General features: G+C 34.8%; 1 protein-coding gene across 12 annotated transcripts in view; it reads left to right on the top strand.

Moving 5' to 3' along the window:
- Positions 1 to 25,811, top strand: part of Scn3a (sodium channel, voltage gated, type III alpha subunit) — an 83,779-nt gene that overhangs the window by 19,867 nt on the left and 38,101 nt on the right. For 4 of the 12 annotated variants that reach the window (XM_013027729.1, XM_013027752.1, XM_013027812.1 and 1 more), the window contains exons 9-13: positions 1,984 to 2,190; positions 10,097 to 10,381; positions 16,671 to 17,018; positions 17,984 to 18,116; positions 19,708 to 19,946. In XM_013027729.1, the coding sequence (XP_012883183.1) occupies positions 1,984 to 2,190; positions 10,097 to 10,381; positions 16,671 to 17,018; positions 17,984 to 18,116; positions 19,708 to 19,946 (1,212 nt within the window). Of the gene's footprint in view, positions 1 to 1,983; positions 2,191 to 3,466; positions 3,470 to 5,942; positions 5,949 to 10,096; positions 10,382 to 16,670; positions 17,040 to 17,983; positions 18,117 to 19,707; positions 19,947 to 25,811 lie in introns of all 12 variants that reach the window. The other 8 variants (XM_013027779.1, XM_013027770.1, XM_013027797.1 and 5 more) reach the window with 6 other exon arrangements.

The raw sequence follows: 25,811 nt of genomic DNA, 5'->3' as shown, positions 1-25,811 counted from the left end.
TTCCTCAAAAGACTAACATAGAGCTTCCCTATGACCTAGCAATCCCACTCCTGGCCATCAATCCAATTGACCACAAAATGGGCTACACTAAAGTCACAAGCACAACCATATTCATTGCAGCATTATTTACCATAGCCAAGTTATGGAATCAACCCAGATGCTCCTCAGTAGATGAAAGGATCAAGAAAATGTATAAATATACAATAGAACTCAATGCTTTCTTCAGAAGGAATGACATTGCCCCATTCATAAGGAAATAGAAAGACTTGGAAAAAATTATATTAACTGAAGCAAACCAGACCTAAATAATCATAGGCTGCATGCCTTTTATAATTTGTAATCATTAGAATGTGTCTAGAAATATACATATAGATGTATGGATAGTAATACAATGGATAATAAGACAAATAATTACACCTGGATATGATTATTAAACAGCAGTCTAAACAATTACACAGGATAAAGGAGGATATTCTTAGGAGGGAATCGCCAGGGCTGAATAGTTCTGTGCATAAGATTCTATAAAATATTTGGAGTAAGACTCAAGAAGTAGAGCACTTGCATGACAAGCAGAAGACTTGTACAAGAAGAGTTGTACAAGGAGTGCATTAAAAAGCACCTGCAAAATGTCAAAATCTATGAAACAGTATCTGTGAATTAATACATATAAGAAAAACAATCCAACAATTATGAAAAAAGTTAATTACTGTTCTCTCTGAAGTTGATATTCAAACAACCAAGCAATATTGGGTCCATAAATATCTCCCATCATTCTCTCTTTTTGCCCCTTCTCCATGGCTGTTCTCTCGTTTTTATTCACGCCTGTCTTCATTTTGTTTGTTTTTAAGTTGTAATTTCATATATAAAATAAAACATAATATTAAAAAAAGATTCTATAAAATAATGCTTATTGAAATGAACTCCAGGGATGGAAACAAGAGGCTTTTTAAAATTTTTTATTTATTTTTTATTGTGAAAATACTGTACAGAGGGGTTACAAGTACATGAGCAAGATAATGAGTACATTTCTTATCAAGCATTGTTGCCTCCTCCTTTGTTTCCCCTTCCCATCCCTTCCCATCTTCCCAAGAGGTTTTTTTTTATTGTACTGTTTGGGGTTCTTTTTTTTCTTTTATTTTCTTTGCTTTTCCCCTTTTGTCATTGCTTTTGATTTCTGTACCCTTTGTCTTATATATAAGTTTATCTGATTTGGGGAAGGGAAAGGGAAGCATGTAGGACAATGTAGAAGCAATTCAGCAGTGAACTCCACTAGACACTATGTTAAAAGTGCCCTATACAACTGGGGAGAGGAGGAGGAGGAGAGTCAGGAGGGGAAAAGCTAGGAGAGGATGAGGGAGGGTGTGATACTATTCACAAAAAACAATACTCATTATCTGACACGTAACTGTTACCCCTCTGTTACATCACTCTTAACATAATTTAAAAAATCTAATAAGTAAATAAATTTGTCAATAAATAAATAAAAATGTTAACCATCAAAAATTAATGCAAAGTTTTTTTTAAAATGAATTATAATATTAAGTTAAAGCTTCAGTTAATTAAGTCTAGAAGAGGGAGGAAGGGAAGAAATATGTCATTTCTAAATGATATGGATGAAGACTATGATAATATGGAATTCTATTTAAGGAAGTTAAAGACCTAGTGTTCTCACTTGCAATACTGCTCTGTACTGTCAACTCCAATAAAGTCATTTAGTGGGGCTTAGTATATGCTCATTTAGAATGTATTTATATGAAATGACAGTACAATCAAATTTCTGATAATCTGAGTAGTGTGTGTGTGTGTGTATGTGTGTGTGTGTGTGTGTGTGTGTGTACTTGTTCATTTTACCTTACCACAAAAAGAAATAAATCAATGTAAGTTGATCAAAATAAGTTGGATAGCAGACAGCATTCTTGATGAAAATTTTACTTGGGGGACACTATCTGAAAATACCAATAAAATTATCCCCTTCTTCTCTAGACATTACGTGCTGCTGGAAAAACATATATGATATTTTTTGTCCTGGTGATATTCTTGGGCTCTTTCTATTTGGTAAATTTGATTCTGGCTGTGGTGGCCATGGCCTATGAGGAACAGAATCAGGCCACCTTGGAAGAAGCAGAACAGAAAGAAGCAGAGTTTCAGCAGATGCTTGAACAGCTTAAAAAGCAGCAAGAAGAAGCACAGGTACTGAGCTATAATAAGAAAAACTTTGTCGTTATTTTAGTAGCTAATAGGAATGTTGTTGTGCCCTAACATTCCAGTTAAGCCAATTCAATTGGTTTTTATTTAGTACATAGACATTTTCATAAGTAAAGAGAAACTAATTCAAACTTAAAGTTGTTTGTGAAATCAGAGTCAAAGCAACTTCACTATTCTGTATGTAGGAAACTGTATTATGCTCTATTATGTCATGCCGTACTATGAAGAAATTGTAAATTATACTCACAAAACAAATTTTACTATCATGAAATTAGCTAGTTCATTGAGAATGCAGTAGGAATAAGGTTTACTATGTTATTGTCTCATAGAAATTAACTTTTGGTTAAATTTGTAAAATACAGTGTATTAGCTGAATTTACGAAAGAAATATAACTGACATTTAAAACTATTGTTTTCTCTCATCTAGTTACACATTTGAAATTTTATTGTGAAATAAACTGAAAACAAGAAAACTTCAGTATGCATACCTACATTTAAGCATTCTGTTTTCTGAAAGTGGTTATCTACAACTTATGTGAAAATGTTGCAAAATTGTCTGAGACTAAAGACAGTTGTAGATTTTGTGTGTGTGCCTGGAAGCCAGCCACTTCTGGGGCTTCAACTCAGGGCCTATCTCCGAAGTTCTGGCTCAAAGCTACCTCTCTACCACTTGAGCCACAGCTCCAATTCTGGCTTTTTTGTTGTTGTTGGTTAATTGGAAATAAAGAGTCTCATGGACTTTCCTGCAAAGGCTAGCTTTGAACAATGATCTCAGATCTCAGCCTCTTAAATAGCTAGGATTATAGGTGTGAGTCAACAGCACTGGGCCCAATTGTTTTTGCTACTACTCAACATTATGTTATGTAAGCAAATGAGGCCTTCACCTCGTGAGAAGAGGAGCGTAGATTTGCATTAGAAGTGGAGTGGGCAGAACCACACATTTTAAGATGGAGGTTGTGGGGAAACATAGTAAGAATCTGAAATCGTTCTGTAAAATTATTTGGAGACAATAAAATAAACAAACAAGCAAATACATAAATAAGTAAAATCTGGTTTGTGTTAGCTTCAGTTGCAATTCCTCTAGATAATTGCTAACTTTTGGTATAGTCAGTCATTTTAACTTAGGTTTTTCTAGCAAGTACCTTACTGATGTTTAATTTGCTGAATCGTTTTTCATGATCTTATTATATATATGCATATATTATTTTTTTGTGAAGTGATTGGTCACATCTTCAAATCCTTGCCTTTTATTTCCTTTAAGGCTGTTTTCTTATTACTTGAGCTTGGTATGTTCTTTACACTTATGTATTCCAAGTACAATACATAAATATGTTTTGCAAATATTATATGCCAGCTTGGGACTGATTTTTTTCATTTACCTAATCATATTTTAAGGGCTAAAATGTTAACTTTGATTAACATCTTTAAAGAGAGTTCATTTCATTTATTTAAATTTAATTTTTACTTTTAATGCCTTAGATTCTTCATCTAAGAAGGTTTTGTCAACAGCACAAATATTTTTCTAAAGATTGTTCTAATGCTATAGAGTTTTAAGTAAATAATATTAAAGTTAATGTTTACATAAAATGTGAGTTACATATTCTTTTTAATTTTACATGCAAATATGTCATTTCAATATCATTAATTGAATGAAATAACTATTCTCCACTAAACTGAGTTTGAACTATGTCAAAAATCACTTGTTCATTGTCCCTAGGCAAGTTTTCTTTTAAAAAATAAATCTTTTTTCCATCTACTTGCTAGATTTGTTTCTATTATGTGCCAATATTGCAGTCTCTTAACTACTGTGGTTTTATAGTAAGCCTGGAAAACAAATATCATTAGCTCTTCAACTTTGGCTTGTTTTTTTTTTCTTTTGTCAGTTGTCAGGCTTGAAATCTGGGCCTGAGCACTGTCCCTCAGCTTGTCAGCTCAAGGCTAGCACTCTACCATCTGAGCCACAGCACCACTTCAGATTTTCTATTGGTTTATTGGAAACAAGAGTCTCACGGATTTTCTTATCTGGGCTGGCTTTGTACAGTGATCCTCAGATCTCAGCCTCCTGAGTAGCTAGGATTACAGGCATGAGCCACCAGTACCCAGCAGCTTTGGCTTTCTTTTACAACTAGTTTTGCTATTCCAGATCCTTTATAGCTCCAAATGAATTTTAAAATAAGACTACCAATTTCAGTTTGTATAATTTTTATTGCCTTATTTTCAACCTTACCAGCTTTTCTTTTGTATGATTGAAATCATTTGTCAATCCTACCCAGTGCATTTTTCACCTCAGCCACTGTGGGTTTCATGTGTAAAGATTGTATCTGCATCTTCTTTGTACATCTTCAATTTATATTTTTTACATACACAATGCAATTATGAAACACTTTAGTGTTCTTTTCTACTGATTCCCACATCTGTTTCAGTTATTACTGCATTTGATTATTTTTATCTTTATTATGAGTTATATATTATTCTCTTCACATTTTTAAAAACCTTCAATTAAATATTAAAACTGTCCATTGTACTTTTTGAGCATAGGATATTGTTGTGTTCCTATAAAAATTCTTGATCTTTGCTATGGAACATAGTTCCAACAATTATAAACAGATCCTTTTGCATGTTGAATCATTTGAAGATTTGATTCTGGCACGGTGTAGGAGAAAGGAGGCTTTCTCTCTAATCCTCAACATTAATAAGTATTATTCTCAGAGATGAAGGAAGCTCAGAAGTAATCCGGAGTTTGTATCTCTGTGCGACCCTTTCCTCTATTCATATTCATAGAAGTGTCTTATGAACTGCAGCCACATATCTCACATGAACAGAGTCTACACAGATATTCCACTGCATTGTGGTCTGAAATCCCAAGGCTAGTTTCTTTTTTGTTTTTTAATTAGTAAGTTTTTTTGGTGAAAATACTGTACAGAGGGGTTACAATCACATGAGCAAGGTAATGAGTGCATTTCTTATCAAGCATTGTTGCCTCCTCCTTAGTTTCCCCTTCCCATCCCTGCCCTCCCAACATCCCGCATCCCCCTCCACCCCCACAAGCTTTACAACCCAAGGCCATTTTCTAAAACACTAGAAGAATTTGCTTTCTTCATTTCCCATTTCCCAGTGTCTTTCAACATCTTGATCAATTGTTCAGTATCTCCAGTCATTGATTTTATGTATTTTGTCTGTTTTATCAGAGAGAGAAAATAAACCTAGTCTCTGCTACTCTACCTTGATTAGAAGTCCAAGTAATGTTTAATACATATTGTCTTTTATTAATTTTTTTCAGATGAACAAACACAGATAATTTGAATTAGTCTTTGAATGACAATATTTAATTAATTTTTTTAAAAAATTAAAATTTTACTTTATTGTGAAGATGCTGTATAGAGGGGTTACAGTTACACAAGTAAGGTAATGATACATTTCCTATAGAGCATTGTTACCCACTCCTTTGTTGTTCTTCCACTATTTTATAGGCCCAAAATTTGTTTTCAGCTGTTCCCAATCTTGAAAAGTGACAACATATAGTATATCATCCTCTTTTGAAAAACAGGATTTAACAATGAGTTGCTTGGCTTTCTACCAAAAATTCAGCATTTTCTGGATATGGAGATCTTGCTATTTTTGTCCTGCCTCTGTGTTTAGAGTACTCATATAATCGCACTCCAGTGATTTTAGAAGGAAAACTACAAACAAATTTGAAACACTTGACCATCTGATAAAGTAGCCCATGTAGTTGCCAGAAAGCTGTACAATATTTAATTATTTATGGGTTTTATTTCATGTGCTATAAATAAAACACATTTGTAAGACAAGAAAATAAGATAGCTATTCAGAGGGTAAGGACTTTCCATTTCAACATTTTAAGTAAATGGTATAAGACTGCATGAAATTTTATTTTATGGTGTTTTATTATTGTATTATCATATAAACAAGGGTATACATTTGGGACTGGGAAGGTGGCTCAGTGGTAGAGTGCTTGCCTTGCATGCATGAGGCCCTGCGTTCGATTCCTCAGCACCACATAAGCAAAAATAAAGCCAGAAGTGGTGCTGTGGCTCAAGTGGTAGAGTGCTAGCCTTGAGCTGAAGAGCTGAGGGACAGTGCCCAGACCCAGAGTTCAGGCCCCATGACCAAGAAAAAAAAGGTATACATTTTAAAATGTTACACAAATAACATAACAAAATCGTGTGTTCATTCTGAAATGCAGTAACTGTAGGGTAAATTATGGTACCAAGTAAAAGAGATACATCTTTGAGTTTAGAAACAAAAAAGCCCTGTGCCTGATGGAACTATAAATAAGCTAATTACATCATGATTATGTTAGTTCTCTTATTAATCATCTATTGGATTGTAATATCTAAATCTTCATGATTTGGCTAACCTTTACTTCTACAACATTTAAGTTGCCCTCATGAAAAGTTTCAATACTTAAATCCTTGTCCTGAAAGACTGAGTTCCCCTATGAGATTACCTATCCTACAGTGTTGCCAACATGCCATTTACCACCTCTGACTCCAGAACTTACTATCTAGCAAATAAATTTATAGAGCTTAGCATTACTTCTACTTTTAGTTGATATTTGTCGATGGTTCTCCAGCGTTAGTCATTGCGTATACATGAAGAAGAAGATACAGCTCAGTGGATTCAAACAACAAAGCTTCAAAACTTGGGGAAAGACTATCCTTACAAGAGACATAAATGTAGTGTTTTGAACAAGATCATTAGCATTTATTTTATGACTTTGTGTGTGTGTGTGTTTGTGTGTGTGTGTGTGTGTGTGTACTCATCCTGGAGCTTGTACTCAGGGCCCAAGGTGCTATACCTGAGCTTTTTTTTTTTTTTAGCTAGCACTCTTCCACCTGAGTCATAGCTCCACTTCCACAGGCAATAACCATTGGCACTCAGCTTTTGTGATTTTAAATGTTCAAAATTGCACAGGTTAGTGTATTCCATTTCAGTATATAGAAGTCTGATAGGGAAATTATTGGGAATAAGATATAGAACAAAATTAGAAATAATGACATTTGAGAGATTTATTATAATTAAGGATGGAATCAAACAAGTGTGGTTACTGTCTTTGGACTTTGAATAGGATTTTACTGGCTTTTGTCTATTTAATAAGTAGTGGATAGACAAGGGATTACATTTTTAGAAGAAACAGGTAAAGCAAGTTTTAGCTTATGAATCATGGAGAAATTTTTTTTCTGTATAAATATTAGCGCTACTCTGTTATTTTTTACAAAAGTATTTCAGCAAGTTGATTGTGAGCGAATCTTTGCTATACTAAGTAAACAGGACATTCACTGTGTCATAGAGCTGGGTATAAACAGGTACACAGACATGAGAGATGACAGGAAACATCTGCCTTTGAGGGACTCGGCAAATCTCTGGAAGTGGAACAAGTGACAGATTTGTGTTGATGAGTGACAAAGAAAATATGTTGTGCCAGAGGTTACCTTTGCTGTCTTAAAAAATCTGTTTTTGGTTTTTGAGTTATTTGAACTGTTACTGAGAATAGGTAGGGAAATCATGTCATTCGCAAAACAAATTCCAAAAGTGATTTAAATGAGCATGACTATCAGATGATGGTCAGGGAATAGTATCACCACTTCTTTTGTTTCTAGACCAAGCAAATCAATAAGTGTTGTATGTTTGGGTCTGTACAATGAGAAAAGAAGAAATAAGGTCTTTATTTAGATTTTTTAAAGATCCAGAATATTTTTTCTTCCTAAAGAAAATGGTTTGTGTATGTACATCTATGTTTCTTATAAATTATTATATATTGTATATTTCTTGTTATAATATAAATGTATATGTTTATATACTTTCAATGTATGAAGTACAATATAACTAACCTGCTGTTGGTAAGTGTGTCATTTATGTACTTTATCACACTATGTAGTCATTATAAAGGATCTTAATGATCTCCTATCAAATCATCTGGGATGATATTAGAGTGATCATTACGAACAAGAACTCAAAAGTAGGGGCTGGGAAGGTGGCTCAGTGGTAGAGCGCTAGCCTTGAGCTGAAGAGCAGAGGGACAGCGCCCAAGCCCAGAGTTCAGGCCCCGTGACTGGACCCCCCCCCCAATAAAAGAGCTAAAAAATACCTCCAACTCAGGATGTCTGACTATAGGGAATTTTAAAGAATATTAAAATTCTGAATTAGTGTTTCATTTAAATGCTGGGCATCTTCTTACATCATTTTCAGTCTAAGTTTCAGTGTAGATATAGTGTTTAATATAAGCAAATACGTATCTTTGCTACAGATTATGTGTTGTAGTGTCCACCACAAGAATTCTGTACTGCGTACTGCAATTCTACATCCTTGGAGATCATGCTGATCCTAAAGAATCTGCAGCATATTGTCTTGACTTTTTTTTGACATTTCCATCTTAGTTGAGTTGAGACTGAAAAACAAAAACTACTTTAGAAGGGCTTTCTTTTTTCTCAGGAAGAAACAAAGCACAATGTGATATGAAAGCACAAAGTAAAATATGTTGATGTAAAAGTGCATTTTACCCTCGTTCCTTCCTAAAATATGATAGTGTTATATGGCGCATATGACACTGTTCTTTCTTAGACAGGACAAAAAGTCAGGGCTAAGGTGTTTTGTTCTCCCTGACATCTTACTCCTGTGTCTGAGACAAATGATAGATGCCTTTTTAATTTTTGTTCCCCAAACACTGACTTCGGTGCAATGGCATATCAGACACAGTACACATAGTCACTAAGGGAATTTTTTTCTGAGTTATGGTTTAGGAGAAAGACAGACAACATGGCAGACAAATTAGAGCTGCTGATATTTGATAATGTCTGCAAAAAATACGGACATTTCCACCATTTGTCATTTCCACTTCTGGGATGATGTTTACAACCAGAGACGTTCCTAATGAGAACCCAGCTTTGATTTGCATGATATTGTTGCTCATTATTTTCTCCAATCATGTTTAAATCATTTCCAGTCTAAAATTACTGATACACAGATGAAAATTAAAAAAAATACATTTACCATGCTTTTCCCCAGAACTGGCTGTGTTTTATCAGTGGAGAAACTCAGAATGCTTAAGAGTACTTAGTGTTGAAACAGGGATAAAAAATGTTAGAAGACACTCTCATGATCCCTTAAAAAATCTTTCACTAGTCATTACTAGTCTTACACTAGTCATTTACAATAATGAATAATTCATAAACATTTAAATTTTTTTAAAATATTGTGTAATAAATTCTCTAGAATTAAAGTAACCCCAAATAAGTAATTAAATAAAATAACAAGAAAAAATAGCCAATACATTCCCACTACTTTCTTGTTTTTTTTCCTTTTTGTTGAAACAAATCTCACTATTGTAGATCACAATGGTCTAGAATATATGACCTTCCTATCTTGTGTTTAGAGGTGTGTACTAATATGTCCAGCATTTCATGTGTTTTTATTCCACATAAGAAATAAACAGCACATAAAAGTACTCAGTACCACTCAGTTGCTGACAATTGCAAATGAGAGGAACAATCCCTGGGTTGAATGGTAGTACTATTAAAGGAGCAACTACCACTGAGGAAATATGTGTTTTTAGTGCACAGAAGATAATTTACAGACAGCAAATGTCCTCTGAACTGAAGCTAATCTCAACAAAATTATTTTTCCTTAAGCCGATCTGGAATATGTACAAGACACAAATGTTTCTGCCTTAATGTAGAGACATTGGCATTGCTTTATGATATTTAAAATGAAAAAGTCATTATTAAAAAAACTCATCTGGTAAAGAAAAACAAAGAGACCAGAGGGTGTGATTTTCATATGCAGCTAATATTCTTTGAAGGCGGCATTTATGGTCAGTGAGTAGTTTCCAGGCTTGTAGTCTAAGCTGTGCTTGGCTTCATTTTTACCACAGGCCGTGGCAGCAGCATCAGCTGCATCAAGAGACTTCAGTGGGATAGGTGGATTAGGAGAACTCTTGGAGAGTTCTTCAGAAGCCTCAAAATTAAGTTCCAAAAGTGCTAAGGAGTGGAGAAACCGGAGGAAGAAAAGAAGGCAGCGAGAGCATTTTGAAGGAAACAGAGACGGAGACAGGTTCCCCAAGTCCGAATCAGAAGACAGTGTCAAAAGAAGAAGCTTCCTTTTCTCCATGGATGGAAACCGGCTGAGTGGTGAAAAGAAGTTCTGCTCTCCTCACCAGGTACTAATGGCCACAGAGTTCCCTGCTTTTGTCTTTCCCTTGCTAGTGCTCTTAAGTGATGTATATTTCATGTTGGCATATATCTTTGTAGAATTTGTTTTGACCGACAAGGGGTTAACAATATGGTCATTTAAAATTTTCTCTAATGGCTTAAATCTTAAATCATCAATAACTTGGAAAGTAATTGTCTTCAAACATTTCATACTTCTGAGACCATTTAAATATATATATATAATTATATATGAATTATATATATTTTTGAATTATATATATATATATATATATATATATATATAGTTTTGGAAGCTTTTGTTTACCTTATTCATTTGGAAGTCACTTGGAAGATAAACCTAACTTCTTTGTGTTCCTGTCTTAATCATATGAAGTTTTCACTGCACCATAGAAGTACCACACAGTAAGGAATTATGCCAACAGGAGCTCCTGGCATTGTAACATAGGCGTGGATTTTGGAGAGAAATATCTCTGGGTTTGCTTATATATTTTGATAGGAAAATTGTGCTGTGGTGAGTCTACACTGTTGTGTTGTGTGGGGTATGTGTAATATCTTAGAATGAATTTAGAATCTAAATATTCTTAAAGACACAGCATTGGAAGAGTCAATTTTGCTCTAATTTAAAACTGAGCATCCTAGTTTTCAGCATATTTTCAAGTCAAAGAGGTAAAAAAGAATTTTAATTCTGTCGCTAATATATTTATATAATGTAAAGAGTAATTAGACCTGTGACAAATAGCACTAAGGCTTTGAATATTCTATTTGACTCCATTAGAATTGGCTGTGCTATAAATTAAAAATTCTTCTAATTATATTAATCTGATCTAAAATTTTACCCTTAGGTTAATGCTTTGAAAGGCACTCTATATGATTAAGTTAAAGCAACTTAAAGTGCAAGTCTATAAATCAAGCAAGGCATATGGCATCTTAAAAAAACCTTAATAAAAAGTAAGAATGATAATCACAAAAAGTTTAGTAGACTATTTAGGTCTTAACTGGCAAAAAAAAAAACCCAAATAGACTAGATATCAGTGTATGCTCACTTCACAGTTTAGACTGAAGATGGAAATAGTAATGTTAAATAGAAAGGCAGACTGAACATTAATAAGCTAAAACTTGCATTCTCTTTTTAGGACAACATAGACATAATGACACAAAGAACTGCAAGATAAAAATTACTTTCTTGCTTTTAGTATAAGTATCAGGATATCCAACTTCTATTACCTTGAATAGTAAAAATGTAAAATTTTCTATGTAACCAATATATCAACTAAACATATGTGGTGTTAATTTGAAGCTCTCTGGAGAACTTGGTTTCTTAGACCACATTTCCTTATTAAAAGCCATATTAATAGCCTGGCATTTTAGCATAAAACATCTTGGCAATTCAGTAGAATGATTGCTGCAATGAAAATTTGTTTATGTATCCACTCCAAACTAGTTCTGTGATCTTAAGTCATTTGTACTTTGAAATTCTCAGTAAAATGAGGTAATAATGCCTATTATAAAGAGTTATGGAGAATTAAACATTATATAGAAATTCTATGTGACAAAGAAATGTTACAGTTGATGAATGCCAAGTGAAGTAAACCCCAATTTTGAGTGTTCTCAATTACTCACCAATACATATGCATATATATGCATAGTGACAATGTTTGTAGGAATGTATTTACCATCTTCCTTATTGGGTAAAAACTTATAATAACATATTTATTAATCACATTTTTCATGGCAGGAATAGATGCCAAGTATACCTCTGAACAAAGAGATTCAATTCACTGACCTTATGAAGCCTTATTCTAAAGAATGAAGAACAATAACAATAAATAAAGCAAATAAGTGTGCATTTTGTTGGAACTTAGGAAAAAAGTGCTATACTAGCAATTCATATTTGGATTTTGATTGAACTTGATTACATTTAGAGGTGAGGTAAGATGCTCATGAGCAGCACCCGAGTTGATGGAAGAGGAGACCCCCATGGAGCAGTGTATCTTGATGCTCACAGAGTAACCAGGATCCTCAGTTGCAGCAACTGAGGAACAGCAGGCAATTGTGCTGATAACGTCTTAACATAAAAAAATCACTGTATGAGCATGTTATATATAGTTTAAAGTTACAGAGAGATAGAATTCCGAGAGTAAAATAATTTCTTAGCACTAAACTTATAGATTCCAAGGAAGATAGACAAAGAACATTGACACATGCTAAAAGCAAACAGAAAAAGACTTTTATCTGGTAGGAGCCAAGAGAATGGACATGGGCAGGATGTATAAGTATGGAGTATTTCGCTCAAAACAAATACATCACATAAAAATGTCAATAAAGTATGACATGTTCTTCTCCACCAGTGAGTTTTAACATTATTTCACATGCATCATGTGTTTTATTGTTAATTAGCTAATGCATATTCATAGTTCAAAATTAAAAAGCATTTCAAGGCATATGAGAGAAACTGAATCTCTCCCAAAGATTTTTGCCTGGGTTGTTTGGACACTCAGAAGCCATTTTATTTTAAATTAGAAATCTTGTAGATATAATTAAGTATAGTAGCTGATCTGTGAGGGACAGTGAAAAGTACACACGTGTAACTTAAAATGCTATTTTAAGTGGATGAGTAGATGAGTATTTCCAACAAATATATATATGCATTTAAATACTTGCACTAGAACATCTTGAAGTTCCCTGACCTCCCCGCACCACCCGCTTCTGTTCTCAACCACTTGTAGTCCAGACCTTTTGTTCAGAAATGTGTAACACAGGTGGAATTCTTACACTTTCCATATTATTACATAGAGGAAAGAAAAGTATGTATTTATCTACCTGGAACAAGGTAAAAAAAATGAAAAACATCCATGATTTGTGTTTTCGCAGCCTGAGGCAAGCAGCAATGGTCTTTCTGTTAGCACAATCGCTGCTTCTAGAGAAAGGGCTGCCACAGCTGTGGGTATTCCCTTCTCTCTGCATCTTCCCATGTGTTATTTTTGGTTTATTTTCCCTGAATCCTATTTTTGTTATCTTCTTTTTCTGTCTCTGTTGCCTTGAAAGCTGTGCTCACACCCATTATTATACTTTTCAAACAGTGAATAGAAGTTTCAAAGAAACTCAAAGATCTGGAACGCCTCTGAAAATACCCTAACATAAAAACATGCCAGTTAAAGGCACATGCCAGAGGCATGGTGGGTGAAATCACACTACATACTCACACCTGTATTATCTAGACACAATTCCATTTTCAGAGGTGGTTTTAGGACACAGTGGATTACATTGAACCATCTTAGGGATATAGACAGACAGACACAGACAGGTAGATATTCCATCTATCTCTCTAGGTATATAATATATTATATATATTATAATTTAGGTTCCTATTTCTTTGACTATGCAGTATATTTTCAATCAGAGTCACATGAAATGTGTTTTCAAAGTTCAGATTTCTGAACCCTGTCTTTTACTTCCTGCATCTGTTTTGTGCCTATAACAGAACTACCTAGAGCTGGGTAATTTCTAAGAGTAAGATGTTCATTTTGACTCATGAGCTGTAGTTTTGGAAGTCCAAGAGCATGGAAATGGCAATTGCTTGACTTCTGGTGAGAGTCTAGTAGGTGGCAAGACACATGAATGAATACCAGAGAGGAGTGGGGAACTAAAAACTCATTCTTACCAGAAAAACATGTGTCCATTTATGAGAGCTCCATCTCCATGACCCACCTACTTTAGGCTCCAGTCTCCAATATTGCTACCCTGAGAATTAAGGTTTCAACACATACATTCCAACCATACCAACTGCTTCTTGAATCACAATTTCAAAGCATGAGACCTAAAAATGTTCATTTTAAACACAAAGTGATTTCTATACAAAGTTGCAAACATTATTGAGAACATCCAATATTCTATGTATAAGTTAAACTGAGTCTGAGGACATTAGAAACATAAGCATTTTTGTCAATAAGGGTCTAATATCTTGATCATTTTTCTGGGAAAGCCATCTAAGTGTTGTTTAACATTTGATAGACCTTTTTCTCAGAAATGACCCTGGGTTAACATGATGAATACCTACTAGCAACCACAGAGAGCTTAATCAAATAAAAAAGAATAGTAACCAGGCGCTGGTGGCTCACGCCTGTAATCCTAGCTACTCAGGAGGCTGAGATCTGAGAATCGCAATTCAAAGCCAGCCTGGGCAGGAAAGTCCGTGAGATTCTTATCTCCAATAAGCCACTAGAAAACAACAGGAAGTGGTGCCGTGGCTCAAGTGGTAGAGCTCTTGCCTTGAGCTGAAGGGCTGAGGGATAGTGTGTAAGCCCCGAGTTCAAGCCCCACAACCAACAACAACAACAACAACAAAAAGAATAGTACATTTACAATGAATAATATCTTTCAAAAATATTACTGGGACAGAGGAGAGCAAAATTCTGTTGCTTTTCAGTCTGGGAAAATTCATAAAAACTAAAGCTAAAAATGGAGCCAAAGAAAATCAAGTTGACCTAATTCAGTGGAAAGTCTAAAAATAGTCTGATAGATCTTATTTTTCTATTTTTTTCATTAAAATTGTTTTATGGTTTTATTCTGATGCTTAGAAAAAAGCGAATGTCTAAGCATGTTTTCTCCTGTGTGTGTGTGTGTGTGTGTGTATGTGTGTGTGTGTGTGTGTGTGTATGTGTGTGTGTGTGTGTGATCCTGTCTATGAAAAGAAGTAGGAAAGAGAATGAGAAGGAAACAAAGAGGAATTCCATTATGTTATTTTTCTGATGTAATAAGATTTTATCTTTTTAAAAAATTTTATGTGAATCTCAAATAATAATGATGACAGTATTATGTAAGACATAGCCAGAGCCATTATTTTCTTGATTGATTTTTATAGGGTTGAAATTTGAACCCAAGGCCTTGTAATTACTAGGCAAGTACTCTAAAGCTTCAGCCAGTTCTTCATCCTTGGTCCTTTGGCTTGTTTTTCAGCTAGAGTCTGGTACTTTTGCCCAGGGCCAGTCTCAGAATGGCAAACCCCCTACCTTCTCCTTTCATCCTGAGATTACAGCTGTGCACCACTACCCTAACCAAGGAATAGCATATTATTATTGATGGCAGAAATAAAGAAGGATTCTTCAAACTGACCATAGACATTTTTTAAAAACTATAAAACAGAATAAACACAATTTATGAGATACTTTCAGTTTAAAAGGCATTCAAAAAAGTGAAAGGAGATTAAAGCTAGTCACCACATTCTGGTATTAGTATACAATTTACTGGGTTTACTTGTATATATAATTTAAAGAAAAAAACATTAGTATGGGTGGGAATGGTAGGATCTCACTGAGGTACAGGTTGCCTCCCAAGTAGGAGGCCCTAGGTTTGATCTGTAGCCCCACAAAAGAACAATAGAAAACAGAAATTTTGAAATAATCTAGTTCTTTTTAGTAGAGTTAAAGTTCAGTAGGAATAATATTCCATATCACTTTCTTTGATAAAGTCATGTGACAGACCTTGCTTCTTTAAGCCACTGTTAGATTTTCAGTAAGAACAGTATTAACTGTAGTGCTGTAAGAATTCTTCCTTTCTGTTCTTTTTGCTGTACTGTATAGACTCTCAAAAAAAAGTGAATCACTGATTACTCCTTGGGAAATTGTTAGGAAATAATTTGAAAATTGTTTAGAAGACAGCATCGCAGGTAAGTTTTGTGGCTTTTAATCCAATGTGGACAAAGATAAATGGATCTAGAGAGTGGCCTTCATTTAGCATCAGAAGAGAATGAAGGCAAAATGGTATTTTTTCAGTTCTATAATTATTAGGATATAAATCATTCATGCAGTTGTTTAACATTCAGTACCATAGAGTCACTTGAGGCAAAATCTATTCTCTTAGTTGCATGTTCTGATCATAGCACTGCAAAGTGGAAAGTCGGTACCAGTTGTTTAGCCACTATGTCCTCCAAGGAAGATTCAGCTGTCTTTCCATCTTCTGGTCTTTCCCATGTTGCATTTGGAGAGCATAATCCTGCTCACAATAAGAGACTGAAGATTACATGGAGAGATTATGCACATTGTGAATTCCAAATCAAGATTCGTAGAATGGTACTCTTCATACTTAAATGTGCATTGTGACGTTTTAATTTAAAAAGTCAAAATACATATGTGCTCTAATTAACTTGATTGCTCATGTTTAAGGGCAAACTACCCCAATCCTCAAACAAGTTATTTCTGTAGTATTAACATTTTTACTAAACAAATTGTATCCTACCCTATACCCTGCCCCCAATTTCTTTCTTCCTTGCTTTCTTAGTCTCTATTGAGCATCCGTGGCTCCCTGTTTTCCCCAAGACGCAATAGCAAAACAAGCATTTTTAGCTTCAGAGGCCGAGCAAAGGATGTTGGATCTGAAAATGACTTTGCTGATGATGAACACAGCACATTTGAAGACAGCGAGAGCAGGAGAGACTCATTGTTTGTGCCCCACAGACATGGAGAACGACGCAACAGTAACGTTAGTCAGGCCAGTATGTCATCCAGGATGGTGCCAGGGCTTCCAGCAAATGGGAAGATGCACAGCACTGTGGATTGCAATGGTGTGGTTTCCTTGGTGGGTGGACCATCAGCTCTAACGTCACCTACTGGACAACTTCAGCCAGAGGTGATAATAGATAAGCCAGATGCTACTAACATTATATGTCATTTTGACATACTCCAAGGCTGGGCAATGTAGCCCCTCGTACAATACTAAATGGAAGTCCTTAAAAGTAATACATGATTAATTGAATAGGAAACAATAAACTCTTCAGAACCCACTGAATTGCCTGGAACCATCAGCTTTCAAATGCTGTGGAGTAAAAGAGACTCAATTTTTAGTTTTACATGAACTACGTATCTGAAAATTCATTAGCCTTACCAGCACAGTGAACCCTTTGACAATCAAACCTTTGTTGTAGGTTTGCCCAAATTTGTATAATTGTTCATTCAAATTCTGAAAAATTTGTATTCTTAAAATTGAATATTGTAATAACTACTATAATGATAGTGGGCAGGTTTCATACAACTCTATTTTCAAATGATTCTGAAATAAAATGTGTTGATTTTTCTGTAAGATGGCACAGAGAGAACTTGGAAAAATCTCAGGAAAGCACACACATTTCATTGTACATCTGTGTTTGTGCATGGAAAATACGGCCCATATATCAAAATTGTTAACATGCTTCAAAAAATTAAGCCTTGAGACTAATCATAGTATTTATTATTTATTTTGTAAGAGGACTTTGGTGTAGTTACTATTAAAACAACTGAAAACATTATTTGTTTTCAAAGGAAATAATAATTCATTTTAGCATGCTTATACACTTTTCCCTGAAAATTTTAATTTTAAAAATTCTGTAACATAATTACATTATACAATTGCATCTAATCAATGAATTCTCATCAGATGCTATCATATATTATTTTTAAAGTGGTCATATACTATAACAATAAATTTAATATTTTATTATTACTAGAAAATTATTACTTGAAAAAATGCATGTAGCATGATCTTCCAAAGAAATACTATGTGGTCTTGTTTCATCCATTGGAAAGGGTGGTTTGAGCCATCAGTATTTTGGTTTGCAGGGTACTACCACTGAAACAGAAGTCAGAAAGAGAAGGCTAAGTTCTTACCAAATTTCAATGGAAATGCTGGAGGATTCTTCTGGAAGGCAAAGAGCTATGAGCATAGCCAGCATCCTGACCAACACAATGGAGGGTAAGACGTAGGTCATGAGAGAGTTCCTTTGGCTGACTTCATCCCATGTGGAACTATTCTTTGTCTTTGTAGACTGTTGAGGACTACTCTTCAAAGTCAGAGCTATATTATAAGAATATATAGGTGGTAACTGGAGTGAATTATTATCACATTAATTGCAAAAACTAGTGTTGGCCTATTTATTTATTTTTGTGTCAGTCTTGGGGCTTGAATTCAGAGCCTGGCCACTATTCTTGAACTTTTGTGCTCAAGGCTGTTGTTCTACCTCTTTGAGCCATGGTATCATTTCCAGCTTTTTTGGTACTTAATTGAAGGACTTTCCTGCTTGGGCTGGCTTTGAACCGTGATCCCCAGATCTCAGCCTCCTGAGTAGCTAGGATTGCAGGCATGAGCCATCAGCACCTGACTAGCGAATTTCTTTCTTTCAACCAGGATTTTTATATTGTTTATAGGGGTATATTTCACCACTCAACATTATGACAGTGAAAATCTATTTTGTTGTTATATAGGCCTTTTATAGAGTGAACACTTCTAAGTTTAGATAGGAAAATGTACAGGGAACTGTTGCCAGGATTGGGAGATTGGTATGAATAAAATTATTAGTCATTTGTCTATGTATATATAAGGCTAGGATTCCAAGTGGCAGGAGTAATTTTACAGGTATAAATCTGAGGCTAAATCTACATTAAATAGAAGAACATAGGCCAGGTGCTGGTAGCTCAGGCCTGTAATCCTAGCTACTCAGAAGGCTGAGATCTGAGGATCATGGTACAAAGCTAGCCTGGGCAGAAAAGTCCCAGAGACTCTTCTCTCCAGAAAAAGCTAGACGTTGCACTGTGGCTCAGGTGGTAGAGCACTAGCCTTGAGCATGAAGAGGCTCAGGAACAGTGCCCACACCCCAAATTCAAGTCACAGGATTGACAATAAATGAATAAATAAATAAAGCAGGAAGTGGACACAAACATTAATGAAGCTCATAGCTTTAGACAGTGTTCTTTAAAAGGTTTTTCTTTAAAACTTCATTTAAATCATTATTTGTTAAATTTAACATTGATATATAGCTTATTTAAGGATTTCATTTTCATGCTAATATAATATTACCTGTTCATTAATTATTTTATAAGGAGAATATTAAATTCAAGATACTTATTTTTTAATTTTAAAGAGAAAGAAAGTCTAGATGTATAATTTTTCATGAGCACTTATATCTATTTACACATTTCCTGGGATTTGAACTCAAAACCTTATATTTGCTGGGCAAGCACTGTATCAATTAATACAAACCCCTAGATATTTGTGCTTTGTAGTTATTTTCCACAGGGTTTCACACATTTTTCCCAGGCTGGCCTCAAACCATTATCCACCTAATCTCTGCCTCATGATTATAGTTGGGATTAAAGACATGCACTTCCAGGTCTGGCCTTTAATGGGTATTTTATTGGAAATACTTAATGGAATTATCTTCTCTTGTGTGCTAAACTAATATATTTTTCTCTACTGTGTGTAAGCATTGCTTTCATTAAACAACATGTCATCTACTAACAACAATGATGCATTTTGCTCTTACTTATTATTGTTATTGTTCCTGCAGAACTTGAAGAATCTAGACAGAAATGCCCACCATGCTGGTACAGATTTGCCAATGTCTTCTTGATCTGGGATTGCTGTGACGCATGGTTAAAAGTAAAGCATCTTGTGAATTTAATTGTAATGGATCCATTTGTTGATCTTGCCATCACTATTTGCATTGTCTTAAATACCCTCTTTATGGCCATGGAACACTACCCCATGACTGACCAATTCAGCAGTGTGTTGACTGTAGGAAACCTGGTAAGTTCATTTGAAGTCTACTTATTTTCCTTGGCAGGATAGAGAAAGATTAAAGGAGTATACCATCTCTGCTGTTAAATCTCAAAATGATGCAGTCATAGGATATCTCCAGAAGTAATCTAAAATTTATACAATATCAATGCTGATTGTTCAGGCCAATGTCTGTACTGATTAATCATTGAGTCTTTTTTTTTTTTTTTTTTGTCGGTCGTGGGGCTTGAACTCTGGGCCTGGGCGCTGTCCCTCAGCTCTTCAGCTCAAGGCGAGGGCTCTACCACTTGAGCTACAGCGCCACTTCCGGTTTTCTGGTGGTTTATTGGAGATAGGAGTCTCACGGTCTCTCCTGCCCGGGCTGGCTTTGAACCGCGATCCTCAGATCTCAGCCTCCTGAGTAGCTAGGATTACAGGCGTGAGCCACCAGTGCCCGGCTTTAATCATTGAGTCTTATAGGTATAAACTCCTGAAAAGTCTTTGTAGGATTTCTTCCTGGTAATTAATGCAGATCCAAAGTAAACATGAGATCCTGGTTCCACAAACTTGGGACTTTTTTTTGTTATTTTTCTACAAACAAATTACATTCACTGAAGAAATGTCCCAAATAATGATTTTTGTGAAAATTAAAAAGCCTAATCATTTAAAATTGAATTACCATATACCACTAAAATGCTCTTCATGATTGCCATACAAGAAATAGTTGGTAAAAAAAGAAAGATATTTGTATGTCAACCATGATTTTGTTTCAAATTTGGTGAACTTGGATCTGTGATTGTTTGTATATTGTCTATAACCTGTTTGCTAGATTAGGTTTCTTTTAGTTTTAACCTTCAAATGCCTCCTATCTCTTCCTCATAAAAGTTTTCTATGTGTATAATTGAACACATTGGGTTTAGAACCTATTTAATATCTTATAAATATATTATATACTTATAAATAACCACAATATTATTTATTTTGCTTCATTATATTCTTAGTGTCTAATCTAAAAATAAAACAAATAAAATATGTGGGACAGTGTAATAATTCATTGTAATTTCTGCCATGTAATTTAGAATTCTTTCCTGTGAATGTTAGAATTATGAAGGGATTGAACACTTTTAATTAGGCATTACCTAGGTGATAGTATCAGTTTTGCTGAAGAAAAAGCCCTGTGTTTTAAGGTTCAGATATGGTCACCAGCAAGTATGTTCACATGCATAGCTCACAGACTTTTTCCATCTTACAACCTGCCCACTAGCAAAAGGCTTAGATCTCTTTTTGAGTTCCAGTTCAAAGACACTCTCTATAGGATTGTTTGGCTTAGGTAGATGCCCTCCTTTGTCTTAAATAACCTTGGTGCAGGATGTAGGATCTCGTGAAAACTCAGCAGTCTTGCTAGAAGAGAAAGAGTTCCTAATAGAAGGAAGGAAAGGAGTGCTGGGCATGAATGTGTACTATGATGGTGGACCTTAGCTTCTCTGTGCTATTTAATTCAGGAAAGCAACTAACATGTCCTTTGTATAATACCTTTGATATTCCTTGCTTTCTCTCATCTCCCTTTCACCCCTCCTTTTCCCTTCCTTTCCTTTCCCTCATCTTTCCTTGTCTTCCTTCCTCCCTCCCTTCCTTCTTCTTTCCTTGCTTTCTTGCTTTCTTTCTTCATTGGACTTTTTAATGCCTATTAAAGTGGTTTTTACTTGGTGTTTTTATACTTTTAGTGACTCCTGGGATTATGAACAGTACTAGTGCAAATTGTGTTCCAGTTCTGTAACTCCAACTGTTACAGATCACTGCCCAAGGACTGCTTTAAGCACCTCATGTACACAGATGAAAAATTATCTTTCCCACAGTTGAGTTCAACTATTATTGCCCTCAATTTTACTTTATTTTATTTCACCATTAATAGTGGCCTACTAGCCCTAATGATAGCAATATTACAGTCTTTATAACTGGTTCTTTCTTTTATCAACTTGATATGAAGGCTCCTTATTTCTTCTTATAAAGTGTTTTTTAAACCTAAAGGCACTATTACAATAATATTTTCAGTGCTTTTATCTCATTTTTCTTAAATAGCCACCATCAACCCCAATAGATTAGTCACCATATAACATAAATACCACACAACAGTTTATATATTTAATATTGGAATATATTTGCTTTCCATTGTTCTCTACCCTCAGATTTGAAGTCTTTTTATTCAACTCATGTCAATAATTCATATTCCTTAAGGTCCAACTTCATTCCCTTCTTTTCTAACCTGACAGTCCACATTCAGCACCTTTTCTTAACTCTTAAGAACTTAAAAACATGATTAGCATTAAAAATATTCTTAAGTTATGATTTTTGGTTTTCAAATCTGTTATAAATTTCTCAATGTCAGAGGTTATATCGCATTTCTTTTTGTATCTTCCACATTTTTTGTAATATGCTCATTCAATGAGTCACCCACTGGTTGTTTTCAATCTCCAAAGGGCTTCTTTAGGTAGCATGTTTTGCAAAAGGACACAGGCTTTGGAGTCAGCTGAAACTGGATTAGCTCATAGTTGCCAATGCTTACTAATAATATAGACTTTGGAAAAGTACCACAATCAGCACAAGTGTTTGTTTTCTGTTATTGAAATGGGTGCAGTAATACCTACCCATCTGTGTGAGTTGTTGCGAAGGTCATGTGAGGTAGTGTGAAAACACATAGCATTGAGCCTGGCATCTAGCATGTGCTCATTAAACAGCTTCCTTCCTCTTGCATATATGCTATTAACCTCTTAGCCCTTTCTTTTGAAATATTGATGGAAAATATTTCTGCTCTGGCTCTTGTGTTTTCCCCAGGATATTGGACAGTTGGGGAAATTTTGGAAATTTACCAGTGGAAAGCAGGAAATTGGGGTCTTATAGACATCCACATCTTTTGAGTATGGAAGCACAAGATAAAAGAGATTGGCTTAAAGATGATTAAATGGAAAAGCACTAGATGAAAGCATCCAGTCTGGGTCTTAGGGAATAATTCAAGCTAAAAGTTTGTGGGTCCTGAACATCACTTGGATTGTTGGGCCTATTTTCAAAGCACACAGAGATTGTGTACAATGGAGTAGGTGACTTTTCATTCCCCTTCCAATTCTATGGTGGTTTTCATCTTAACCAATATAGTGAGATAGGAAATTTTGAAGAGAAATTGATGAATAGTAGATTATTATAGTATGCTCAGCAGTAAAATTCATGTTAGTGCTGGGAAAACAAGGGTGAGCATAGATGACAAAAATGGACTTGAGTTATTTCTAACTGAATGTAACTGTCTATATTGGATGAAACATCCTTATTATAATCAATAATAACAGCTCCTACCAATGAGGCATTGCATAGCAGAGTACTTGTGGCTTATGCTTAAAATCCTAGTTACCCAGGAGACTGAGAGATGAAGATTGTGGTTTGAGACCAGCCTTGGCAGGAAAACCCATGAAACTCTTGTCTCCAAAAAACCACCAAAAAGCTGGAAATGGAGATGTGGCTTAAGGGGGAGAGCTTCAGTGAAAAAAGTTGAGAGACAGCACTTAGGCTCTGAGTTTTAACCCCAGTACAATTATACACACTCACGTGTGCATATGTGCTCACACACACACACATACACACATACACACATACACACACACACACATATATAGACACTTCCTATGAAGTAACTTCGAATATAATATATTGGTTGATTCCCATAATTTTATAATATATATATATATAATATTTTACATATAAAGGTTGAGAGAGACTACATAGAAACTGTTTCTTAGATTATGAATACTTTGCTATCTGTGAGCTATATTTTATAACAAAGGTGATTTCAGTTATAGTTGTGGGGAGATTAGTTTGCTCATGAAAATAAAGTTGAGTTTCTATGGACTAATTTACTACATCTCAAATGATCCCATACTGACATGGAGGTGATGATGTAAAGGTGTTAGTTTAATTAAGAATGATAATCAGACCGGGAAAGTGCCTCAGTGTTAGAGTGTTTGCCTTGCATGCATGAGGCCCTGGATTCGACTCCTCAGTACCACATAAGCAGAAAACGCTGGAAGTGGCGATATGGCTCAAAGTAGTAGAGCACTAGCCTTGAGCTGAAGAGCTGAGGGACAGCGCCCAGGCCCAGAGTTCAGGCCCCACCATGGACAAAAAAAAACAAAAACAAAAAAGAATGATAGTAAAAGAATACAAAAGAGTATGGAAATCAGTCCTGATTTAGTTGATATACCCCATTTTGCATCCTGTTGCTGCAAAACATAAAAATTACATAAACTTTCTGGCTGATTGGATTTATTACATTTGAATGTTTAGAGATACAGAAGCTTTACTGAGTTTCTCTGAGGGGTTGTGTTTAGATGGTAGCTTGGGGGCTTAGATTTTAGCCATTTCAAAACCCATAGTCCCACTTTAGGGTTTCTGTAAGGTGGAAAGAGCCCATCAATAAAAATAGGTTAGAAAACCTCTTCATACAAAACCTCTTCAAATAACCTGATAGTAACAACCCTGCACTAAAATGTTCCAAAAACAACCCCAAAATGAAAATATTAAAGAAAGCTGTAATTTTGAATTCAAAATTCTAATTGAAATTTATTAAAATAATCATTTTAAAGCAAGTTTTCATGGTCGTATTATGTTTGGCTTTCTTTTCTTTTGAGATGATCTCCCTGTGGAGCCCAGACTATTCTGGAATTCTCCAGAAAGACTGGATTGGCTTCAACCTTCCAATGTTCCTACACTCAGCCTCCCAAGTGGTGGGATTATAGGCATATACTACCATATATGACTTTGGGATTACATTTTTGGATGAAAATATGAATTGAGGATATTATATTTTGTTCAGTGCAAGAGATGTAATCATTTCAGAGGGCCTTAAAAATCATCCTATGATTTTCTGTAGGAAGAGATATTTGAAGGTCATTTATCTAGAGAATTTCTAGCTCTCTTTAATGTACTTCTGTCTTCAGGGTGCCTGTTTCAAATAATAGCTACTTCTGAAAGTTTTATATAAGATATCAAATTTTTATGTTAGAACTTATTTTAAATTCACCAGGAAAATTCTATTTGGAAAGAAAGTCCCAGGGTGAACTATTCTATAAAATAAAAGCACAATTTTCAATGTAGCTTGCTCAAAATAAGTTTTATTTCAATTTGCATGAAATATGACACTACCGAACTTAATATTTTCTTTTAGCTCTTTTTGTGATTAGAAAAATGAGATGTTCACCATTTTTTTAAACTATTACAAGAATGAGTTAAGATTTCTTTGATTAATGTGATGGTTCAGGACACCAACTAGTTTCAGTACTGTGTTTTGAGAGTTCCTTCAAGGTAAAGGCTGGTTTATTTTAATCAGTAATATGCTTGATATTACCATCACAAAATGCAGGGTTTTTTTCCGATAGATAACTATAGAGTCTACCTACCAAGTGATTACTTTAGAAGACTTTTTGAAAGAGTAACTTTGTAACTCTTTATAACCACCCATCTCTTTGCCTACAGTTTTTAGTTGTACAGACTGGATGTTGACTTTGTTTCATTGTGTTTTTCTTTCTATTGTCAAATACACATTTTATCTAGCAACTCAAATAATTCATTTATCTTAATTATGGGTATGTGCATACTGAGAATGTTCTCCTGCTGGCTTCAATTAGCTCTGCAGTTCTTTGTCCTATTAATCCATTAACCTTAATTCTGAGGCATGGCACATCCAAAGATTATTGTTAGGAAACATTTGTTGCAAACACAATGTTGTTTCAGCAATGTTTATAAAATTATAGACACAAAATTGCTGTCCCATAACCAAAGAAAACACAAAATCTAGAACTGAGTGTTTATTTTTACTGTTTTTTTTAAAGTAATGTGTAGTAACACCTCCAA

The sequence above is a fragment of the Dipodomys ordii genome, unplaced genomic scaffold (genome assembly GCF_000151885.1).
Source record: "Dipodomys ordii isolate 6190 unplaced genomic scaffold, Dord_2.0 Scaffold5, whole genome shotgun sequence".
Classification (NCBI taxonomy): Eukaryota; Metazoa; Chordata; class Mammalia; order Rodentia; family Heteromyidae; genus Dipodomys; species Dipodomys ordii.
The sequence above is the reverse complement of the archived record's forward strand: the minus strand, read 5'-3'. Positions and strand labels throughout refer to the sequence as shown.